General features: G+C 38.3%; 1 protein-coding gene across 6 annotated transcripts in view; it reads right to left on the bottom strand.

The window, feature by feature from the left end:
- Positions 1-23,003, bottom strand: part of ATP2B1 (ATPase plasma membrane Ca2+ transporting 1) — a 125,409-nt gene that overhangs the window by 52,890 nt on the left and 49,516 nt on the right. For 5 of the 6 annotated variants that reach the window (XM_040637311.1, XM_040637306.1, XM_040637309.1 and 2 more), the window contains one exon: positions 16,330-16,755. In XM_040637311.1, the coding sequence (XP_040493245.1) occupies positions 16,330-16,537 (208 nt within the window). In that variant the 5' untranslated portion in view covers positions 16,538-16,755. Of the gene's footprint in view, positions 1-16,329; positions 16,756-18,619; positions 18,716-23,003 lie in introns of all 6 variants that reach the window. The other variant, XM_040637310.1, reaches the window with a different exon arrangement.

Below are 23,003 nucleotides of genomic sequence, written 5' to 3' on the forward strand. Positions count from 1 at the left end.
TGTTTTGAAGAACTAAACCTTGCAATGTTCTGAGATTATATGCTTGCTGCTTTTTGAATTAAGTGTCCCTTCTTTTATAAAAAGATATTAAACAGTAAGTTTGTTTTGTCATGTATTTTAGTGATCTTACTAGCAAGAACCAAAGATTGCATTTCTTCCCTGCGTCAGTCTCCAATTTTTTTTTCTAAGAAATCGTCTGAAGATATTGGCTCTATCAGTTTAACTCACACTTACAGAACCTATCATTAATTACATATATCTAACAACTAGTAGTTTTAAAGATCACCATTATTAACTATAAAAATAACTGATCAAAACTTACATTGGTTAGAACAAAGGCCAATATTTTATGTTAATGCTGATAAAAATGGCCATAGAGCCAAAGACAGCTTAAAAATGTAATTGGAGGGAATTTAGAAAATAAAAAAGCAGCTGGTCCTAAGGGTTACTGTAATTCTTCTATACCACCACCAAGCACACACCTAGGACGCAACATCAATAAAGTCATCTGGTTTAGGAACCAGAAGACTTAGATTCCAGTTCACCTACTGAAATTTTGCACAGGTGACTTAACTTCTGTGGCAGTTGGGGAGGGGCATTAATATTTGTTGGTGTAACTTATGAAGTTGTTTGGAAGGGCCTAAGAAGGCACAAAATATCAAATCATAAACTATAGAGTACTAGCTGTTAAGTAAGGGGATAAGTTACAAACTGAACACTACAGGTTTTACTTCTATTTGAGGGGCAATTAATTTCCATTAACATAAAACAGTAAACTTACATAACCTACATATAATGAAGTCAAGAGTTTTCTAACAACAGACAGTTCCCCACCAGGTATTTACTACTTCAAGGGACTACTCTACATCTGCGGAATCACTGTGAATACAAGTTATACATTCAGCAAGCTTATCGTATACTGGAAGGTAACAAAGAAACAAAGTAACATAAAGAAAATTAGTATTTATTCTAAGGGTAACAGAAACCTGTCTAAAACAGAATGGTTTTAAAGCACTGCAGTAACTGATCTCATTTTAATTGTTCTGTGAAGTATAAACTGAAGAGTTCAAGAGTGGAGGGAAAAGACCATTAGGAAGGCCATTACAGTACAAAGTAAGAGGACGGTGGCTTGTTTCTGAGTTTTTAAGTGGCTCTGCCAATTATCTTGTAAAAAGATCAGACAGAACTTGCTAAAGGACTGGACTTGGATGAAAGAAAAAGAATAAAGAACAGTATCAGATTGGGGGGGGCATATACATTTAAATGGATGGATAGTAAAGACATTTACCAAGATAGAGCAGGCTTTGGGAATTACAGAGTTAAGTGGGAAAAAAGAGGCAAGAATTAATGGTTTTCATTTTCTAGATTTACACAAGAGATGCCCATTAAATAACTAAGTGGAGTTGTCTGTAGACAGCTGGCTAGCCATATTCGGAACTCAGAGAGAGGTCTATACATCATCAATGTATAGATGATTCTGGAGCCATGGGCCCAATGAGAGCTCAAAGAAAACAGACAAGAGAGAAGGGCTGAGGCTAGAGCCTTGGAACCCTCCCAACATTTGAAGGTCAGACAGGGGAAGCAAAGGCAACCCAAAAGAAATAGGCAGGGATTGGGGGGGGGGGCTCAAAAACAGGCTCATATAATACTATGAAAGCCTAGAAAAGGAGAGCTTTGTTTTGTTTTAAAGATGAAGAAAATGTGGATCATTATATCAAATGATTAGGATGAAGACAGAGAATGGACAACTGGCTTTCACTAGATGGAGGCTGATGACCTTGATAAGAAATCTTACAGTGGAGTATTGTGAAGAAAGTCTGATCAGAAAGAACTGAAGTGAGAGTAAGAATTAGAAAGTGAGTGGAAACTATGATCATAGAACTTCTTCTAGGAGTATGACAGAGCAGAGAAAAATAAAGCAGTGAAAGTGAATTAAAGTGGGTAAATAAAACCCATTACCCTTTTTAAAAGATGACTGATAGATACTAAGGCAAGTAATTCACCAGTGGAAATAATTAAATAGAGAAGACAACACAGGAAACATAGGCTAACACTAGAGTAAAGCCTTTGAAGAGCCAAGGGGAATGGAACCCAGGGTGTAAGTTTTAACCTGCTGTTAAGTGCAGGAAGAGGCTTCCACTGTTGGGAGAGAGAAAGCAAAGCTCTTGGGGGAAGGGAGATAGCTAAGCTGATGAAACTGGTAATGAGACTACATGGTCCCAGTTTCAAAAATAGAGTACATATGACATGAAATCATTAAGTATAACTTATGAATAAATATAATGACAGATCTTCTGCCTAGGCCCATTGGCTCAGTTGATGGTAGTGTAGTGGCAAAGAGGCAAAGGGAATATATAGCTTTGATCTCCTCAGGGCCTAGTTAGCTTCACGAACAGAAAATACATTTTTAAAAACCACCAAAAGTAGCTATAAAAATGAATCAAGAAAACCTGATTTTAAATGGAGCTGGGAAGCTACAAAGGGAGAATTCTCATACATGTAGCACTCATGTCAACTTAAATGACCAACAGGAAGACGATTTCTACATGCCTCGGTAACAACAGACTGCCCACCATTTGCAGCCAATGAGAAAATGCCACAGCCTTGAGTTCTTGCTCTTCTTCAATGAAGCTATATTCAAAACAACTCGCCCCATCTCATCTCAGAACCTAATAAAAGCTAGCCTCCCCACTGTCTCTTCATACTTGCCTATGGTTCACCATAGTCTGCCTGCCCTGACTTGCAATGCCACTGTTATTCCTGAATAAACTTATCTTTGTTTAATTAAATTACCATTTGTTTCATTTAAGGTTGATATTACCTGGTGTCAGAAGTGGGATTGGAAGGCGCTGAACCCCTAGGGAACTAATGACCCTCACAACTGTTTTGTGGGTCCCACTTGAGCCCCTTGCACTCTTCATTTCTGTAAGTTGTCTTTTTTCCTTTTGGCTTAGTGAGTTTCCTCTGGGATTCAAGCTCCCTCCTTTTGGTTCAACTCCCTGACTTTATCTGGGTTCTGCTTTTAAGGCATTACCCCTTCTTGGTGAGTATTCTTTTGTTTTCTGTACTTCTACTTTGAGTAATGGGATCCTTAAAATCCAAAAAGTTAAGCAAGCCACCTTCTGGGATACCTGCCTATTTTCTGTCTAAAAATTATGGTTCCAGAAGCTATAAATATCTGTAAAAATGGCAAAATCTCACTAAAAGACAACCCAGAATCACAAATGGCCATCATGAGAAATGTTACAGTTAGATAAGATCATTTAAGAAATGAACTTAAAAGCAAGGACTATCAAATCAGAGAGATACCTATTTTTATTGGCATGCAGACGCCTCCAAACTTCAGATCTGTTTTAAAAGGCTAATGAAAAAGTGAAGCTATAAGAGGTACCTAAAACAAAAGGCTGTAAGACTGACATAATACTCATACTGCTCCCTCTTTCTTCCTTTGAGTACTCATTCTAGTAATCCTCTGTCTCAACTGCCTTTCCAGTCTGAAGAGACTATTAAACAATTACCTTTTCAAATAAGACCACCTGAAGCTACAGGCAATTCTCCTCAGGTATTTTTCATTTCTTGGTTGAAGGCCACACTAAAGACCAAACTAAAGGCTATAGTTATTTACCTTCTTAAACTCCGAGAAAATCCTCTAACATTTTAATAACTGGATTAACTCCAGAGATTAGTGGATACAGAAAAGGGCAGAAAATAAGACCAGAGGCACTGGTCAATGCCTGATAGGAAATTTTGTTAAGGCGCTCTCCTCTATGCTAAGGAAAATGTAGTTGGATGGGTGGATCAAGCTATGATGTCATTTAAGTTGCAACCCAATTCTCTGAGGAACTGAGAGCAACTATCCTTATCTTACAAATCTTTGTAAAACTAGAAATTCAACTCTAAAAGCAACTCGAAAGTTTGCCCAATTCTTTTTACCAATCCCAAAACCTCCCCTATTAATCTTTAAAGGCTTGTAACTTGCATCTTACAAATCTTTGTAAAACTAGAAATTCAACTCTAGAAGCGACTCTAGAGAAAGTTTGCCCAATTCTTTTTACCAATTCCCAAACCTCCCCTATTAATCTTTAAAGGCTTGTAACTTGCATTCTTCCTTGTGCCTCTGAGGGTGTAAACGCTAAAGTGCAAACTTCAGGGAAGTAATTCTTATCAGAAGAAAAACAAAAGGGGGAAAGGCTGTTTAAAACTTAGCTTTAGCCATCTGAGCGGGTAGCCTTAACTTACTCCATCTACCAGAAAACTTAGATCTGACTTCTACAATGAGTAAAGTAGAAACCGTGAGGTCTCTGTTTATGTCTGTTTATGTTTAAGCATATCTATATTATATGTGTGTTGTATATATGTAGCATTTTCTACCTCCAATAGTACTACTACAATTAATTTGTAAAGGAGTTTTATTTAACTGACTCAAATGTGAATTAAGTATTCATAGAAATTCTCAAAAATGTAACAGAAAGTAACCCATATGCTTCTCAGGTTTCCATGATTTGGGACAATCTGTGGCAAATAAAAGCTAGCTTAAGTTTGGTTTCACTAAACCAGGCATGTCTTCAGAGTTACCAGCATTAAATATAATGTAGACATACAACTTCTATTCCACTGGTTTTACTAATCGAATAAATTCATGTTATGTCTGTTACAAAATTTGTCAACAAGAATAATAGCTTGGGAAAATGGCTGATTCTGTCTACTGTCTCATGAAGCTTTTGAGGGTAATCTATACGTAAGTGTTAAGAATGAGTAAACTAAATAGATGTATGTAGGATAAAAAGGTTTTAGGTGAACTTCTCAAATACTCTCCCCAAATCTTTTGGTAACCTGAAACCTTAAAGTTTTACTAAGTTATGTGATGAGTTAAGCTAAATTCATTAAATAGATCATTTCCAAATAAGATAAAATATTGAAACACAGATTACTGAACATATAGGCTTTTTTGCTTCATTTTACAGAGAAACTAAAGATATTTGGGTCTAATAACAAACATGTTTTAGGCATGCTTAAAAATATTCTATGAAAAAAAAAAAGTTTCCAGCAATCATAAAAAGTATTTTAAGTCTGCCAATTCACAGAATGCTAATGTAAAGGCCAGTTCAGAGTTGCTTACTTCTTAATTAAGGGTTAAGGGTTTACTTCTTGCTAAGGGTTAAAAATTCTAATTCATATGTGTGCTTAAAGCTACTAGAACTAATAAGGGAAACATCTCCATATGGAAAAAAATTCGGATGTGGGCTTTTGGTAAAGGAAGGTAGAAAGGAACAGACATGAACTTTTTTTAAAAAAGATTTTTATTTATTTATTTGACAGAGAGTAAAAGAGTGAACAAGGGGCGGGGGGCACAGGGAGAAGGAGAAACAGCCAGATGGCAGGCCTAGATCCCAGGACCCTGGGATAATGACCTGAGCCCAAGGCAGACATTTAACAGACTTAGCCACCCAGGTGCCCAGACATGCACTTCTGTTGAGGGAAAGTTTGTTATAAAGTGAGACCGGTTTTTTAAAAAGAGAGAAGAGGCTGGTTATTTGAAAAGAGCAAAGATAGGATAAAATCTGAATCTAACAAAGAAAGTTGTACGTTTTTGTTAAAGGAATCTTTGAATGGAGATTTTAATGTGTGGTCAAGGTGGTTAAGATTAAAATAAATTTACTTAAAAATGAGTTTCAGGAGCGCCTGGGTGGCGCAGCCATTAAGCATCTGCCTTCAGCTCAGGGCGTGATCCCAGTCTCCTGGGATCGAGCCCCACATCAGGCTCCTCCGCTAGGAGCCTGCTGCTTCTTCTCCCACTCCCCTTGCTTGTGTTGTCTCTCTTGCTGGCTGTCTCAGTCTCTGTCAAATAAATAAATAAAATCTTAAAAAAAAAAAAACAATGAGTTTTAGCATGGGGCGCCCGGGTGGCTCAGTTAAGCATCTGACTTCCGCTCAGGTCATGATCTCAGGGTCCTGGGATCCAGCCCTGTGTCAGGCCCCTGCTCATTAGAGAGTCTGCTTGTCCCTCTCCCTTTGCCCCTCCCCTCCGCTTGTGCTCACTCCTCTCTCAAATAAATCTTTTAAAAAAATGAGTTTTATTTTATTTTTTTTAAGATTTTATTTATTTATTCAACAGAGATGGAGACAGCCAGCGAGAGAGGGAACACAAGCAGGGGGAGTGGGAGAGGAAGAAGCAGGCTCATAGCGAAGGAGCCTGATGTGGGGCTCGATCCCATAACGCCGGGATCATGCCCTGAGCCAAAGGCAGACGCTTAACCGCTGTGCCACCCAGGCGCCCCTAAAAAAATGAGTTTCAATATCAAAAGTACAGTGGTACGAAATTAGATTTTTTCCTCTGTTAAAAGAAAAATGTTTCCTTACATTATTGATCTGCCTTGAATAAGATATTGTAAACAAAGGTTTTTTAAAATTTTCAATGTAATCTGCCTAGACAAAGAAAGATTGTGTGCTTTGCCCTCATCAGGTCTTTGATTACATTTTTAAAAAAGTTGACTCTTTTCAATATTAAAGAAGCTACGGCTTTTTACAACTATTTAACTTTCTGTATTTTCCTGCAAAGTCTTTGTCACTTTGGTTAAATCGATACCTAAGTATTGTTTCACAGTGACCTATCATCCTAAGTGTCCATGCCTTTTGATATTTTTGACAAACTTCCCAAAAATCAAATTCTAAAGGAAGTATTTTGAGACCTCGAATTAACTTAAGGTTTTTACAGATGGCCCTGGAACATGTCAAAGAATTTGTTCTCCTTATAAAGACAGAGATGTTAAACTAATTAGACTTATTTGGCATGTTAAATTACATGGGAAGTATTGTCAAACAGATGATATTAAACCTTCTTAGAATATATTTGTGTGGAAATATGTTATTAACGTAAGCAAAAATAGCGTGAAATTTCTAAAGATCTCATATGTCCGTATATCACGTTAACACTTGTAATTCTAGTTACTACCTTAAAGTGTATGTCACAAAAATAACCAACTTTCTTTCTCTGTCTGCATTATAATGAACTCTCACCAGGTCTTTAGCCATGACCATTTTTAAGTCTTTTGGTCATTTACAGACAGTTACAGTTTTACTCTCTGATGCTTTTAAAGAGTTCCTGCGAAAGTACTTTATCTTCAAAGAGATTCAGGAAAGGATAACTTTAAGACAATAAAACTGAACTGGGTAAGAACTTCCAGAACTAGTGGCAAACTGAATTCAACCAGAACAAGAACTAAAAACATGAGACTGGATGAACTGAGAAGGATGATTATAATTTTTATGACTTCTTGTTTAAAATATTATTGGTTCTCCTAATGTTTTGTTTCTTCAGATTTTAGGAAACCTTTTTCTCTTTCTCTTAAGCTATCAACAATTTGGTGATACGCACCTTTGTCAATAAAGATAAAACACTTAGCTTTTTCTCTTCACATGATCCCTCCAGAATTTGGAAACTCTTACTGAGTATTTTTATCTTCATGACAATTATCTGCATAAATTCAGTAAGAATCTGTTCTCCTTGTATCAGGACAGAGAAACATTTGTTATATTACCAAAGCTTTGACTGGAATATCATGTTTGAGAAATGGGCACAGATTCGGATAGAACAAGAGAGTTTTAAGGAGCGAAGTCTCACTTTACAGAGCCAATAAAGTCCTTCGAAAGAAAAAACCCAGTACCTTGCTTACAAAATTCCAGCAAAGCAGTCTTAAAAAGAGCTTTGATGGTTAAACACTATTCTTGCACGCTAATGTAAATAATGAAAGTTTAATGCAAAGAAATAGTTCTATTATAAAAAACGAGGGTACTCGCTGAGAGAAGAAATTATGTTTACCCCTTTGTCTACTTTAGATTCTAATCCTGCTAACTGTCTTTGAGTTTCTGTTATAAACCTGTAAATTGGACTGGATCCTGAATTCTGGTTTCCTCAAAAATCTGGCTACAATTCTCCAAAGTACCATCTCCAATTTTCTCTCACGCTTTTGATTTGGAATCAGTAAGAACAAAGACTGCCCATGAATGTACTTGGAAGGGACTACACCAGGTCCTCCTCGCTACCCAGATGGCAGCCAAACTTCAGGGACTTCAACCTTGAATATGTATGTCACAGGTGAAGAAGGCTCCATCTGACATCTGGTCCTGCAGAGACGCTAGAGACCTCTGAATCAAACAGACTAGAAAAAGAAGTAGCTGACAGAAAGGCTAACTGTGTCCTCCCCTGATGCCGAATCAAGACTTCACAGTTTAAACATGAAACTTTCCCCCCCTTCTCTTATTTTACTCTGGCACTGGCCTGGAAAGAGAACACCTTCATCCATTTCTCCAAGGCCACTGCTGAAGGAGGGGTTTGCCTTTCAGACTGGTGGACTTACCATTAAAATCTCTTACCTGTTAACGGTGTCACCTGAGTAAGAGTGATTTGTGCCCCAACTGGATTTATGTTTGTCTGTGGTGGTTATCATTGCCTCAGCATCTGGTGCATATCAGGGCAAGGCCTTTTAAGTTCTCTGACCCAGCGGCTAACTTTCCGCAAACCAACTAAGGCACCTTCTTTGGCCAGATCCCCTGTATTGACATCGTCAAATGAGGAAGGACCTAGCAGGAGGCTTTCATGATTCAGGATTCACTTCCTTTGGCAGGGCCATACTTCCCCAGTCAGGAGTAAATGTAAACAAGAATAGGATCAGAAACTTCTTCTTCACTCTTGGAGATATTGCAGAATCAGTAGCCAAGACAAAATCTGCCCAAAAAAAGAGACTCTCTGGCCAAAGTTGATAATAGGACAGTCCCTGATTATCTTTTAGCTGAGCAAGGAGGTGTCTGTGCTGTCGCCAACACCACCTGCTGCACCTGGATTAACACTTCTAGGGAAGTTAAAACTCAGTTACGTAAGATCATTGAGCAACCCACTTGGCTTAAAAAGCAAGTTGACTAGCCAACCTGGAATTTCCTAGTCAGCACTAGGAGATTTGGTGGCGACAGAAGGACCAAAGGAGATTTCCAACAGCTCTGGGGACAATGAAAAATACAGGTGTGGTACCCGCAAACCCCTTTCTGAGTTCAGTCCTTCCTGCTATTTCTGAAGGCCATGAAAATAATGTAGCAAACAGAACATTAGCTCAAGGCTTTGAGATGATCCAATGTCTATAGTCGTGATAAGATATGAATTTATGAATGGGAAATACCTGAGAGCCCCTCCTTCTACCTTCCCTGTTACTCAAATGTGGCCTCCATGGTTTCCACTTGCTACTTAGTCCCCACTCCTCCACTCCCATATGGGGCATGATGCCTGGAAATGGTCCTTCCAAGCACCAAAAGACACAAACAGACAAAAATATTTCAGTCAAAAAGAACAACCTGATGCTTAATCAGTGACGCTTTCTGAGAAAGATCTTAATCAAAAGGGGAAACATGAAAATGAATCAAAGAAATCTAATTTAAAATGTAGTCGGGAAGCCATGAAAGGAGAGTTCTCATGCACGTAGCACTCATCTCAACTTACATGACCAGCAGGAAGGAGGAAGATTTCCACATGCCTCAGGAACAGCAAACTGTCCACCACTTGCAGCCAGTGAGAAACCACCACAACCTCGAACTCCTGTTCTTCTCCAATGAAGTTATATTCAAAACAACCCTCCTCAATTTCCTCCCAGAACCTAGTATCAGCTAGCCTTCCCCCTCTGCCTCTCAGACTTGGCTATGGGTTGCCATAGTTTGGTTGTCCAAAATTGCAGTTCTCCTGCCACTCTCAAATAGACTCATCTTTGTTTAATTAAACTACCATTTGTTTTATTTAAGGCTGACAGTCTCAGAATTATGTGCTTTTGGGGTCTGGATTCACCACTGTAGGTAGTAAGGGGGAGGGGAGCCTATTTTCATTCTATGAATAGACAATGGCTTAAGAGTAGTGTCTATATATTTGAAAAAGACATAAAATTCAAATGTTACCAATAACTTGATGCTGTGTAAGAAAATGTAGCACCACAACTGCTGCAACTAATAAAATCACGTCTCAGTTGAGGAAATAGAGGGGAAAATATTGGAATGAAGGAAGCAGGAGGGCTTAACGGAAAATCAAGGCTATGACACAGCAAATGCAGTCTTACCAAGTTCTGTACCTCTGTCTGCATGTGTGGGTGTGGGCAAGAGAGGGCGAGAATGCTGGTGGTACTACAGCCACCCTAAATGCTCTACGTGAAGGCTGCGGGAACACATGCAGACCTAGAAAGCATGTGAAAATTTATGTTTCTGTACATTCTTCTTGGGAAACAAACTAACACTCTCAATTTCAAAAGGGGAGGGTCCTCCTCAATTTAGGGATCACTGGTCTAAAGGGATCACTTACGCATTCATTTCCATGGCCAGTGTGATGGGCACTTAGTAAGCGTACAAAGGCAATGAGTCAGACAGCATGCCTTTCTCTGGCACTTGCCCTCAAAGGACTCATAGTTTAGTGGGGCAAGCTGACAGGGAACCAGTTAATCATGGCTCGGTGTGTTAAGTATTATGATGGGGGTGGTGAGGTATTATGGGAATATACAAAGGGAACTGGAATCCAAAATTTAGGGGGTGAGGGTAGATGAGGAAATTCTAAGGTATCTAATTTGAGGTCTTAAGAATGATTAAGAGATAAGGCACCTGGCTGGCTCAGTGGGTAGAGCATGCGACTCTTGATCTCAGAGTCATGAGTTCAAGCCCCCCACTGGATGTAAGCCTACTTAAAAAAATAATAATAAATAAAATTAAATAAATGGAGTAGTAAGAACCCCACTAGGCTACTCTGCACCTCTGTTCTTAAAAAAAAAAAAAAAAAAGAAAAGAAAAGAATGATTAAGAGATAAAGAGTCATAGGAAGGATGAGGTACAGTGTTTTAGGTGAAGAGATAATATTAAGAGACCCAGAAGTAAGAGTGACCTTGGCACAATAGTATTTAAGAAAACTGAAAATTCTGCCATGCCTCAAATATTGAAGAGTTGGAAAGAAGAAACGAGATAAGAGAAGTAAGCAGGGGTCAGATCCCCAAAAGATTTGTTAACCTACGCAAGAGGTCAGAACTTCACTCTAAAGCCAATGCAAAAACACTGCCAACTTTAAGCAGGAAAAGTGACAGGCAACATACAGGGAGACAGGAAAAAAACACCAGCGAGTATGCTGTTACCTCAATTACTATAAAAGAAGTCAGCGGCCTCAAACAGGGCAGTGGGGATGCCGAGAGGCAGATACCCTTGGGCGAAGACCAATTGGGAGTTAGAATCTCCAGGTGAATAAGAGCAGGTGAAAGCTTCCTTTCAAAGTCCCAGGCCACCCAAAAGATGGATAAGGGTTTCAATGGAAACAGGAAAAAGAGAGTATGCGTTCAGAACGGAAAAGTCTGGAAAAGTTGAGAAAATAAGATGTCTATAACCAATCAAGTTTTCAGACCCAAAGTTTGTGGTAAGAATCTGGACTGGAGCTACAAATCTGGAAACCACCAGCATCCAGACGACGTGTGCAGTCTTAGGAGTACATGGCATCACCCAAGGAGCACAGATGAAGAGGAGCGTGTGGAGACGAACTGAAACCTGAGGCCCACCAACATCTAATGGCAAGCACCGAAGGCTGATACACAACTGTCCAGATAGGAAGAAAGAAAGCCCTAAGAATCTAGTACTACGAAAGGCAGAGCGGAATAGTTTAAAGAGGAATCACAGGGGTGCCTGGCTGGCTCAGTCGGAAGAGCATGCAACTCTTGATCTTGGGGTCATGTGTTTAAGCCCCACATCGGGTACAGAGATTACTAAAATAAATAAGCTTTTAAAAAATAAAATAAAAAGGAAATATGTCTACTGCGCTCAGAAAACCAAACTTCAACTCTAACGTTATGCTACTTCAGATTCCATCAAGTACAACTTTAAGTATATGCAACAAAGTTAGGAGAAGCAGTCAGTGTTAACAACCATCTTCAAAAAATTCATAAGCAACGAAAACTAGTGACCTGAACAGGTACTAAATTAAATGTGTAATTCTCTATTACAGCACAATAAATTTCTAGGACAAGGTCATGCAGGATTATCAATATAAAACCCTTGTTGGTGACTCTATACAAGTATTAAAATATACGTGGCCGGCATACGGTGGCGATGGAAATCCTTGCTGAGTGCCTGAAAGATCTGTGCCAACCTGTATAACCAAGCACATCCATCAGGACATCAGAGGATTCTTGCGGTAGCCTTTAAGTCAACAATGATTCACGCTGGGCGAAGGGCTGTTTTTTTTTTTTTTTTTTTTTTTTTACAGAGTCAAAATATATTTCCATGTGTGAATATTAGTTTTCTTACAGTACATCATGAAGACCTGGTCAAGGCACACCATTACTAACAGCCTTACTTCCAGGAGTGCAAATATAAACTGAAACACTATGGAAACATTAGTCAGCCAGGGACAATTACTGTTGACTTTACCCTGCTTCCTACCACATAACTCTTGTTTCTTTCTACCACTGTTTCCTTTTCTTATTCCCTTTGCTTTTTTTCCTCTTGCACCTAATTTTAGCAACTACCACTTAAAAAGCTTGGTGTCTCATTTACTTTCCTGCCCCTTTAGAAGGCCATGAAGCCATCCATGCCTCTTCCAGAATACCACTCGGTACCTGTCTTTAATTGGTATGCATTCATGGTTATCCCTTATTTAGTGCAATACTACTGAATGATAAACATGATACCAGTGTAGAGATCTGCATTCTAGAAATCTCATTATTAGACAGTCGGCTCTACCATCCAATATAAAACATAATATAGATAACACAGGAACACATTAAAATGGAAAAGATACCAAAAGCTAGTTTAGAAATAAAAGGATCAAGAAATACGATTTACAACAGGAATAAGGAAGTCAATATAGGAAAACAATAAAGATAATGAAGAAAAAAACCACAGGGATAATTGCATGCAGTTAGGATGTTATAAGTAATTTTGCCATGGATTCTGACATGGATACTCTTGGATTCTGAGGACTCGAAGATAGGTGCTTGCTCTAACAGATAAAGATGAAATATGAAGTGACAAGTCTCGATTTCAGTTAACCCCAAAATTTAGACTTCCAGTTCTTTTAAGAGTAAAGATGGTTAAGTTTTTAATATGAAAATCACATGTGGCTTAAAACACTTCTATTGATCAGTACACATAAAGTATACTTCAAATCCACTTAAGGGAGTACTCTGTGGGAAGACGAGCAGCACATAACACAGGTACCTTTTTCTCAATATTCTCAACTTTTTTGCAAGTTGCATGAACTGAACTTTTCTAACAGGCAGTACTATATAAGGGTTAAAAGTATGTTCTCTGCAGCTGGAATGTCAAGGTCTGAATCCCTACTCTGGCCCTTAAGAGCTGTGACACTCTGGGTAAGCCGATTAACCTTCCTGTGTTGTGGATTCTTCGGTTGTAAAAAAGGGTAAGGTTGTTGTGAGGATAAAATGAGTTAATATTTGTAAGTGCTAGCCAACAACCAATCGGACCCAAAAAGTGTTACCTATGTGTTACCTTATTTTTGTTGTAGCTGCTTTTAAGAACTGTCCTAAGTTGTTCTTCCTCCAGACTTCACAGCAATCTAACAGCCACATCCCCAATATTTCTGATTTCCCTTTCTGCTCATTTTTCTCTTCAGCACACATCACTAATATTTTACACATTTCATTTAGTTGTCCTGTAAATTTGTCTCCCCCTTGTAAAAATAAGTCAGGGGTTGTTTTACTCACTAAAGTACATGCCCTTCTGAGAAAAGTAACCGCTGCTGAGCAGAGAGAATATCCCCGCAATTCTAAGGTGCACATGTTCTTACGCTGTATTAACGCTGTTGAAATCGGGATGTAATTTAATTATACACTTACAATTATCTTACAATTAAAACTGCCAACACTAATTCTTTTTTTTTTTAGAGGGTATATACAACATATGGCAATTCACAACCTAGATCTGATGAAAGACTATATGTCAATGCATGAATTAATGAATGAAAGAATTAAAGAGACAGATGAACTTCAGTTTTAATCAAAATGTACATTTGTTAAAGAATCATTTCAATCTCACTTTCCCTGGCTATAAGCAGGTTATACTAACAAAAGAGTACTTATTGTCTGGATCATTTTCTTGGGCATACAAATTCCTAGCTGATTATCCCTGATGATGATTTATTTATTATCATTTGCCTAGTTGATCAGTGACAAAATGTTCATTAGCTTTCTGAGTAAATTATTTCTAAATTAAACTAAAACTATTCCTCTGGTAACAATATTCCTACGAAGACTGTGGCTGTTTTTATTTAATCTTACAATTGTAAAGACAAATATAATGCTTAAAACGGCTTTATTGCATTCTTTAAAGGAATATTTCAAAATGACAAACTGTTCACCTATAACCAGTGAAGACAAAAGTTTGTACAAATTTCAACAAAAATTCATAATACGAGGAAGAAGATGAGCAAGAATTTTCTAAGAATAAGAGAGAAAAATACTTCATGTATTTATTTGATAGCTCAAAGCAGCAACAATGAATATCAAGTTTTGAGCAGTAAGAGAATATTTCTAAAGATTATCCGCAGCTTCCATCATGCTGTAACTAAGGTTCAAACCATCCCCTCCCCCAATTTTAAAAGTGTACTGTAGTAAATGCAAAAATTTTCAGTTAACTTAATAAACTTCACTAATTAAACCAAAATCAGTGTAAGCAGTACTGCCCAACACAAAAGAAACTGCAGCGCAAACTAATGAGAATCATGTCTATTAAAAATAAGAACAGATCATAGGGGTATTTAGTTATTAGAAGATAAGAATTTTGATTAACTAGTACCAAAGCAATACAAAGACACGGTTGAGGGAAACGCAGTTAAGTGATTTGAAGCTGAAGTTCAGTATCACTTTTTATGAACGAACTATGTTGTTATTTTGAGGGCTTTTTAATGGTACTGTTTCCTAACAATTTGGTGAGCATGAAACATCCAACAATTAGGTTTTAGGTTAAATGTAGAAAGTACACACAGTTGAATTAATGAATCTACCAGCTGAGAAAAGCCTATCAAAGTACAAATCTCTAAAAGGGATACAAAGTGAGCTAATTATTTCAAAAGGGGTTTGCATAATGAGCAAGCTACAAATTTTGTCAAATTACTATCTGTTAAAAGATACTATATATATACATATATGTATATATATATATAAGTTTACAGAATTTCTGATGTGATTTAAAAATTTTTAACGATTTCAGAAGTAACTCTTTGCTGTTACTTTAAATTTTATCAGAAGTAGTATGGCATGGTATAAGATGTTTCAAAAAAAATTTAAGAAAAACATTTTTGGGGGCAGCTGGCTGGCTTGGTTAAAAGAGCAGGCAAACTCTTGATCTCGGGGTTTTCAGTTCAAGCCACACGTTCGGTGTAAAGATTACTTAAAAATAAATAAATAAACTTAAAAAAAACCCATCTCTGCATAATTTCTCTGGAACTCACTTTGGAATATATACTAATATATTTTAACTTTTAACATTAATAATTTCCCATCCTTTTAAAATAAAGTATAATCACCAAACATTCATCATCATGGATCCCCCTCCTTCCTTTGTAATTTGGAAAAGCCTTTCTGAAATTTCCTAACCGTAATTTTCTATTCAACATGATGAATGTATAAAAGGTCATCTATCTCAAACCATTTCAAAGACCATAATGCAATGAAGTTATAATGACTTTTCCTTTCTTGATTCTCAAAAAGAAACTTACTACAAATTGAGAATTATGAAACCAAAGACTTCTTTGAACACAGGGAAATTGAACATAATTCTAAGACTGAAAATTAGTTTTAATCAAAGGAAATGTCTGCTAGGTAAAAAAAAAAAAAAAAATTGCCATCTAATCTACTCCATTTGCTTTAGGACCTTCTGAACTAATTATTAAAGTTTAGGCTAAAAAGAACTTGGTCAGCTACTGGCACTGACAACTATTTCAAGCCACCTTATAAAAATGAAGGATAAGTGAGCAGGGTTTAGTTCCACTGAATCCCCTGGGGGCTACCCAGCCTGGTTCCATTCTCTATACCTCCAGTGGAAAAGCAATCTTGTTACTGTAAACAAGCAGCAACAATATGCACCACAGTACAAAGTATTTCCTCCCACCAACCTAAAATACATAAATTTGCAATATTATTTCTTGATCTGGAGTTACTTGAAGTGCACCAATCTGATAGCTACCCCACCTTAATGTCACTAAAATTATGATATAATCATACAATAACCAAGACAATACATACAGCTTTCTTTATAGCCAAATTTACAGCGCTCTTCATAGAAGGAGCTAAAAACAAACATAATACAACTCACCTTCATTGGGAGATGTTTTCAACCTGCTGCAAATTCCATAGACGTCTCCATAGCTTTCCTGTATTTTTCGTAATGCATCCGTAGACCTGAGCTCCATGAGAGCCCGCAGCTCTGCGAGCGTGATTCCAAAGTCTCCGTCATGATTAGCTTCCTTCAAAGAGTTTTTTACTCCACTATATGCAAGTGAGTTGTTTGCCATGTCGCCCATTACAAGTATAATTTATTAGGAGGAAAATGTTTCCCAAAAGACTCTAATTTTCACTTGATGTGTTTCCAAGATGAAAATCTTTTAAATATGCAAATCTCTCTTCAACGAGACACTCATTGTACGACTTTGTGGAGCAGCGTCAGCAGCATTTCCCGGAGAAGTATCTTGACCTTTGGCCCATGACTAGTTTCTTCCTATCAGTCGTGAGAGGTACACATCTGTAAGAAAATATTTACAAGTTAATAAAATCCCTCTTTTCTAGCATTAGGCATACAAGCGTATTTTTTAAATATCGTTTAGTAGCGAATCCAAGTACATCATTTAATTATAAAAATATTTTTAACGGTAGTCTCATGCTTTAAAGTGTTTTGCATGACAAAAGAACAAAGTATAATTCCTAAATAAAATTGTATTTCAAGACATCAGATCTCACCATTATTAAATGAAACTGCATTTCACATGACTGAATTTTATGTTCCATTCAGTATCACTGTTATTAATAGTTATCACTAAGCACTTATAGTCCAACCACTATTTCTTTAAATTCATTCTCTCATTTAATCATCACAATTTAATCCCATGAGGTATTATTACTCCTTACTCTACTGAGAATAAGCCTCAGAGAATTTGAGGAGCTTCTGCACAGCTAACAAATGCCTAAAAAATGGATGAGCTGGGATATCTCCAAACCCATGTTCCTTTGAATGCACAGACCCTTCTCTCCAAACCTTTCATACGATAGACCCTGAAAGGGCAAAAAACACAGCAAACAATATGCTTTCCTGTAATTCTCCTTGGCCACTCTGTAGCACCACCACCTTTCTGGCTTTCTAAAACTATCTTCCACCATGACTTCTGTCATATGTCATTACCTAAGGTCTTCCCTTGACCACTGATCCCAAGAAATTCTCTACCCCTTATCACTCTTTGTCATTACCCTATTTCTTTGCTGGCCTTTAGTATTATCTAAAATTACCTTGTTCATTTATTTGCCAGGTTTGCCTGTTAGTATATTCTGGGAATCTAGAACCGTGCCAGGCACATGGTAGACATTCAGTGTTTAAGAAAAGCAAATAATGGAACCCATCCTAATCCTACTGAATTGAAATTGGAGGTGAGACCCAGCCGTCTGTATTTGAATCACATATAGGTGATCATTACTTTAATAAATGGATGCATTAATTTTCCCAGGTTCTCCTTGTGCTCTGAGCCACCTAAAGATGAATGTTTTCAACTCTCACCTCCATCTATGTCCTTTAATCACCTCAATGTTAACACGCCCAACACTGGTTTCATCTTCTTTTCAAAGATTTTATTTATTTGACAGAGAGAGCGCGAAAGAGCACACATGTTTACATGTGGGAGTGACAGAGGAAGGGAGAAGCAGGCTTCCCCTGAGCAGTGAGCCGGATGCGGGGGCTCAATCCCAGGACCCGGTATTACGACGTAAGCCGAAGGCAGACGCTTAACCAACTGAGCCACCCAGGTGCCCCAGCAACACTGGATTCATCTTATCCCCTAAGTAGAGAACCCTCTTCCTCAATCACCATTATTCTAATCACCTGGGCTTGAAATTCTACGTTACCTCTGATTCCATCCACTTCAGCTTCAATCATTTGAGTTTATTCTTCCTTTGAAAATATATAACGTTCTTCTTTCTGATCTTCGAGTCCCTCCTCCACAAGTTATAATCACTACCCCCAGGTTCTCTCTCATTCTAATTTCTCCCTTATCCAAAGGTGTGCATTTTGCTGTTACAGTTAGTTTTTAAAACAGGCATCATGCTACGACACATGAACTTACAGGGTGAAAAAACAGTCCTATTGCTCATGCCTGTTTAGCACTCAAACCCAAGCTCTATTTTACCTACTCAACCTCTCTCCTTCCCCAAATACCCCAGTCCCCCATATTTAATAAAACGTTCAATGACTGGAAACTAGAATAGATTACTGGCAAGCACAATTAATCTTCATCTATTAAACTGTCACGAGGATGTTTGCACATCATGGTATGTGGTTCTCATACTTCAATATGCATCAAGATCAACTATATGTGATTCAAATACAGACGGCTGGGTCTCACCTCCAGTTTCAATTCAGTAGGATTAGGATGGGTTCCATTATTTGCTTTTCTAACAAATTCCCAGGTGATACAGATGCTATCAGTCCAGAGAGCACACTGTGAGAATCAGTGGATAGGAAAATGGGTTAAAAACTCTGAATTCATACCAGGTGGTTGAGGAAAATTTGCGTGCCTTGGGTTAAACGTGCAAGGATGTGATAGCTATAGATTCTGTAATTTTTTTTTCATTGCCTGCTTCCTCCCACTTCACAAATTCCTCTTACTTGCCCAATTATTACCAATTTTACTCATCTCCGAGGCAAAGTGGGCTCCCTCCTACTCACACATCAATTATTATAATAACCTAACTCCAAAAACCAGAGAGGGTGGTTATTTGATAATTTCCCTGAGTTTCCACATCCAAAATTTGCTAGCATCTGAGTATCTCACCAATCCTAAAATAAGTTATTATTGTTCAAGAGAAAAAATAATTAAGATTCCTAACTAAGTCTTTGTGTATGTCATCAGTCTTCTGGTTTCCTCCAGAAAGAGGAATTTTCCTCAATGGTAGCTTCCTATCCCATCAATTACCACTGAGGTAAAATAAGCAACATCCCAGATTTTCCAAGAGCGACTAGACACATGTAGTTTCTTCACCTTTCTGCCTTCTTTTGGGAACCAGATTTCTACAAAACTCGTACATTCTGGTCTGAGTTATTAGGGTGGGAGAAGACCCCCGGGTTAACAACAACAACCACCTGCTACTGTTCAAAGTGCCTGGGGTGGGGGTAAAGAACCAATTGGTTTTGGGTCCAACTGTAGAGCTTCACTGTTGTCACACAAAAAACCCAAATCCTCCATTTCAGCTTCTGTCAATATTAAAACTCGTATTTTTATTCCTCTCTGCCAGTCATTGTCTCTTCATAGAATGCAAGCAGGAGAAACGGGTGTTACTTATGGAGTTCTCTTCAATTTCTCAACATAGGATACATAACAGAGCTAGGATCTGAATTTCTGTTTGTGACTCAAAAGCCATGCTCCTTCCACTGTACTGCCTCTACTTGATGTCTTCATGTTTATTAGGTTCAAACAGAAAGTGCCATAGGTCAGAAAACAGTCAAATAATACCAAATGTGCCAATTTATACAGTAAAAGCAGAATTCAAGACACTCTAGTGGATATTTGTTATTTGCCAACTCAGCATCCCTTCCCCCACTTTTCAGCAACGGCCCCCAGTTTTTGTTTAGGGACCTGCCCTTCTCTGACTCTCAATGTAGTCCACGTGAGGTTCCCTCCACATCCAAGCATTCCCCTGGCCATAATGATAACTGGTTCAGGAATGTGCATATGACCCAACAAAGGCCAAGAGGCAGGAAGGTGGCTCCCGCTGTGACTCTGGGGCAGAGACCTGTCTCTTCTTACTGAATTTAAATCTGAGATGTGGAAATCCTCTGCGAATGGATCCAAAAGGGAAGGAGAGACAGAGGGAGGAAAGGAGAGAAGCAAGGAATGTGTCGTCAGTGCTGGATCACTTGAGTCCCTTGGTAAATCGGAGTCTCAAGTCTGTCCTATCCCTTGATTTTCTTGGTAATTTATCGATAAATTCCCTTTTGGGGCTGAGTTTTCTACCACTTTGCAAGCCACACAGTTCTGATAAGCACATGATTACCAATTATGTTCAGTTGCCCCACTGTTTAAAGAAAGAGAAGTCCAAGCAAAAGCACCAAATGCAAACGAGCCACTTTCCAAAAGTGGACTATTTGAATTTACAATTACCTACAAGTTATACATCAGGCTGTTGTGTGTTTCTGGATTGTCTATGGCCTCCTCCACTATTTTCCTCCCTATCCACTTTCACCCCTCCATTCACTGAACTAGTGGATTTACAAAAATGCTTAGGACAATAAAAGGTTTTGTTTTTTATTTGTTAGCCACAGAATGACAATCAAGATGGGGACACACTATTTGGGACTGAAATATAACAGAAAGTGGATGTTTTTGCTTCTCTGTGTTGTCGAAAAGATTTGGATCTTCCATTTGAAAAGTTTAGAATTAATCTTGTTATGTAGAAGCTGAGCCCCCCTGAAGAGGGGGATTTAAAAAAAAACACACAGCTATTCTATGGAGGCCTCTTGGTCTACGTAACATACCCCTGAATCCCTACATGACATCTCTGGTAGTCTTTGAGGGATTACAGAAAAACAAAGAGGTAGTTTCAGACTGGAGTTAGGCAAAAACAGTTACAGTCTTCCAGAAGAAGGATTAAGATGGATTCCAACGGACACATAAGCTTTACTAGGAATGAGCCCTCCACAGAAGACCAAAAAATGACTGCAAGGTCCCAGCAATGAGTGAAGCTCCTAACAAGACAGTCTGGTTAATTACAATTTCAATTCCTTCTTTCACAAGAACACATGACTTGTAGATCATGAAATGGTTGTATGGACGTTATCTAGACTCAACAATGATAACCACAAAAAACTGCATATCAGAAAAACTCAAAGAAATGCAGGGCAACAGTTAAGTAAATTATGGGATGAAATACGAAGCTGGATGAAATTCAGAGTTCTAAAAATATTACGTAGTAACATGAGATTCTTGCGGACAAGATACAAAATATACGCTCCTATAACTAAACATATTATAACAAAGAACGACAACCTGGAAGACATTACTTGGTTCCTAATTCCTGACTTCTAACCACTGTTGGTGATTTATAAACACAGAGGTTATGTTTCTCCAATCTGTAGATGGCTTGTAGCTAGGTAAGCCAGCAAATGTTAAGATGACAGAATCAGGGTCCAGAAAGACAGGTAGGAATGAGAGGATACACTTAATTGTTACAAAATGCACTAACCTGATGCTAACATGATATAAGTGCTTTCCACTGAGCCTGCAAAGAGAGTATGTTCTTAGGCAGCAGTGACAGGAGTCTAACACCTATAAAGATAGGTAACAAGACTACTCTGCTTTGCCTTGGACAAACACAGCAAAAAGATTACCGGCTCATCTATAAATACAGATACAAAACAGTACCCACCTCTGTAAGTGTGTTAATCTATGTGAAACCATTTGAACTTAGCCTGGCACACAGTTAATGGTAAACACTTTAGCCGTTTTTTATTGTAAGAATATTTGCAGATACATTCTGCGGAGAATAACCCTACTCTCCTCAGATAAGGACTGCCCAGCCATTTCAGATGAGGAATCTTTAAAGAAGTTTTCTAAGCCTGGAGGAAAAGAGGATTCTGATCATAGTCTAATATAAAAGAAGCTCTGCTATACAGATAAAACATATGATGACTGAATGTATCAAAGAGAGTGATGAATGAAATACTTTTATTTGCATTACACATAACAGTCCTACTAGGCTTTGCATTGGTCTGGTGTGAACCACACGGACTATGTACTGCAAACAGTTAATAATAGAATGTTGAAGAGCCCTGAAACGAATACATTGAAGGAATGGAGGAAATTTAGTCTGGGGGAGGAATGACTTGGGATAGCAAACTTAAGACATTTGAAGTTTTATAGTGTAGACAAAGCACTAGATGTATTTTGTGGTGTACTGAAGGACACAAGTAGAATGAAAGGAAAGAAAGCTGCAGAGAGGTAGTTTTGGCTACATAAAGCAGACTCTGTAACAAGTTATCAAAATTTGGAATAGGTGTGTAACAGTTAATTTTAAGGTAACATGACTGGATCACAGGGCGCTCAGATATCTGGTTAAACATTATTTCTGTGTGTACCTGGGAGGGTGTTTCTGAATGAGATTAGCATTGGAACAGGTGAACTAAGTGAAGCCGACTGCCCTCCCCAGGGTGGGCATTGCCCAATCCATACAGGACCTGAACAGAACAAAACACGAAGAGGGAATTCATACCACCTCTGGGCTGAGACATCAATCTTCTGCCCCCAGACTGAAAAAGTGACACCATTGGCTTTCCAGGGGCTTTAGTTTGCAGAAGGCAGACTGTGGGACCTCTCAGCCTCCATAAATGCCTGAGAAAATTCCTCATAATAAATCACTGTATGTATCTTATTTCCGATTGGTTCTGTGTCTCTGGAGAACCCTGACTAATAAAGGGCCTCTGGGTCAGCGAGAACTGCTTAGCTCTGGAGTTGATCACGCAAGATACTAAAGGAATTATAAGGAAGAGTGCTCAATACCTGAAGACAGTCCATGCCCTTTTTGTGACAACAGCAATCTTTAAAATCCCATTCCTACTTCAAAAGGTGACTCCACTGGTCTAATGCAGTAAGCATGCTTTATACACATACACAACTGACTTCCGGTTCAGCACTCCATTCTCCATTGACTCTGTTTAGCTTTTAAAAATAAAGACTCCTTTTAGGCAAGATTACTTCAAAGACAACAAACCCCGGGGGGGGGGGGGGGGGGGGG

Source organism: Ursus maritimus, unplaced genomic scaffold (genome assembly GCF_017311325.1).
Source record: "Ursus maritimus isolate PB19 unplaced genomic scaffold, ASM1731132v1 scaffold_21, whole genome shotgun sequence".
NCBI classification, from domain to species: Eukaryota; Metazoa; Chordata; class Mammalia; order Carnivora; family Ursidae; genus Ursus; species Ursus maritimus.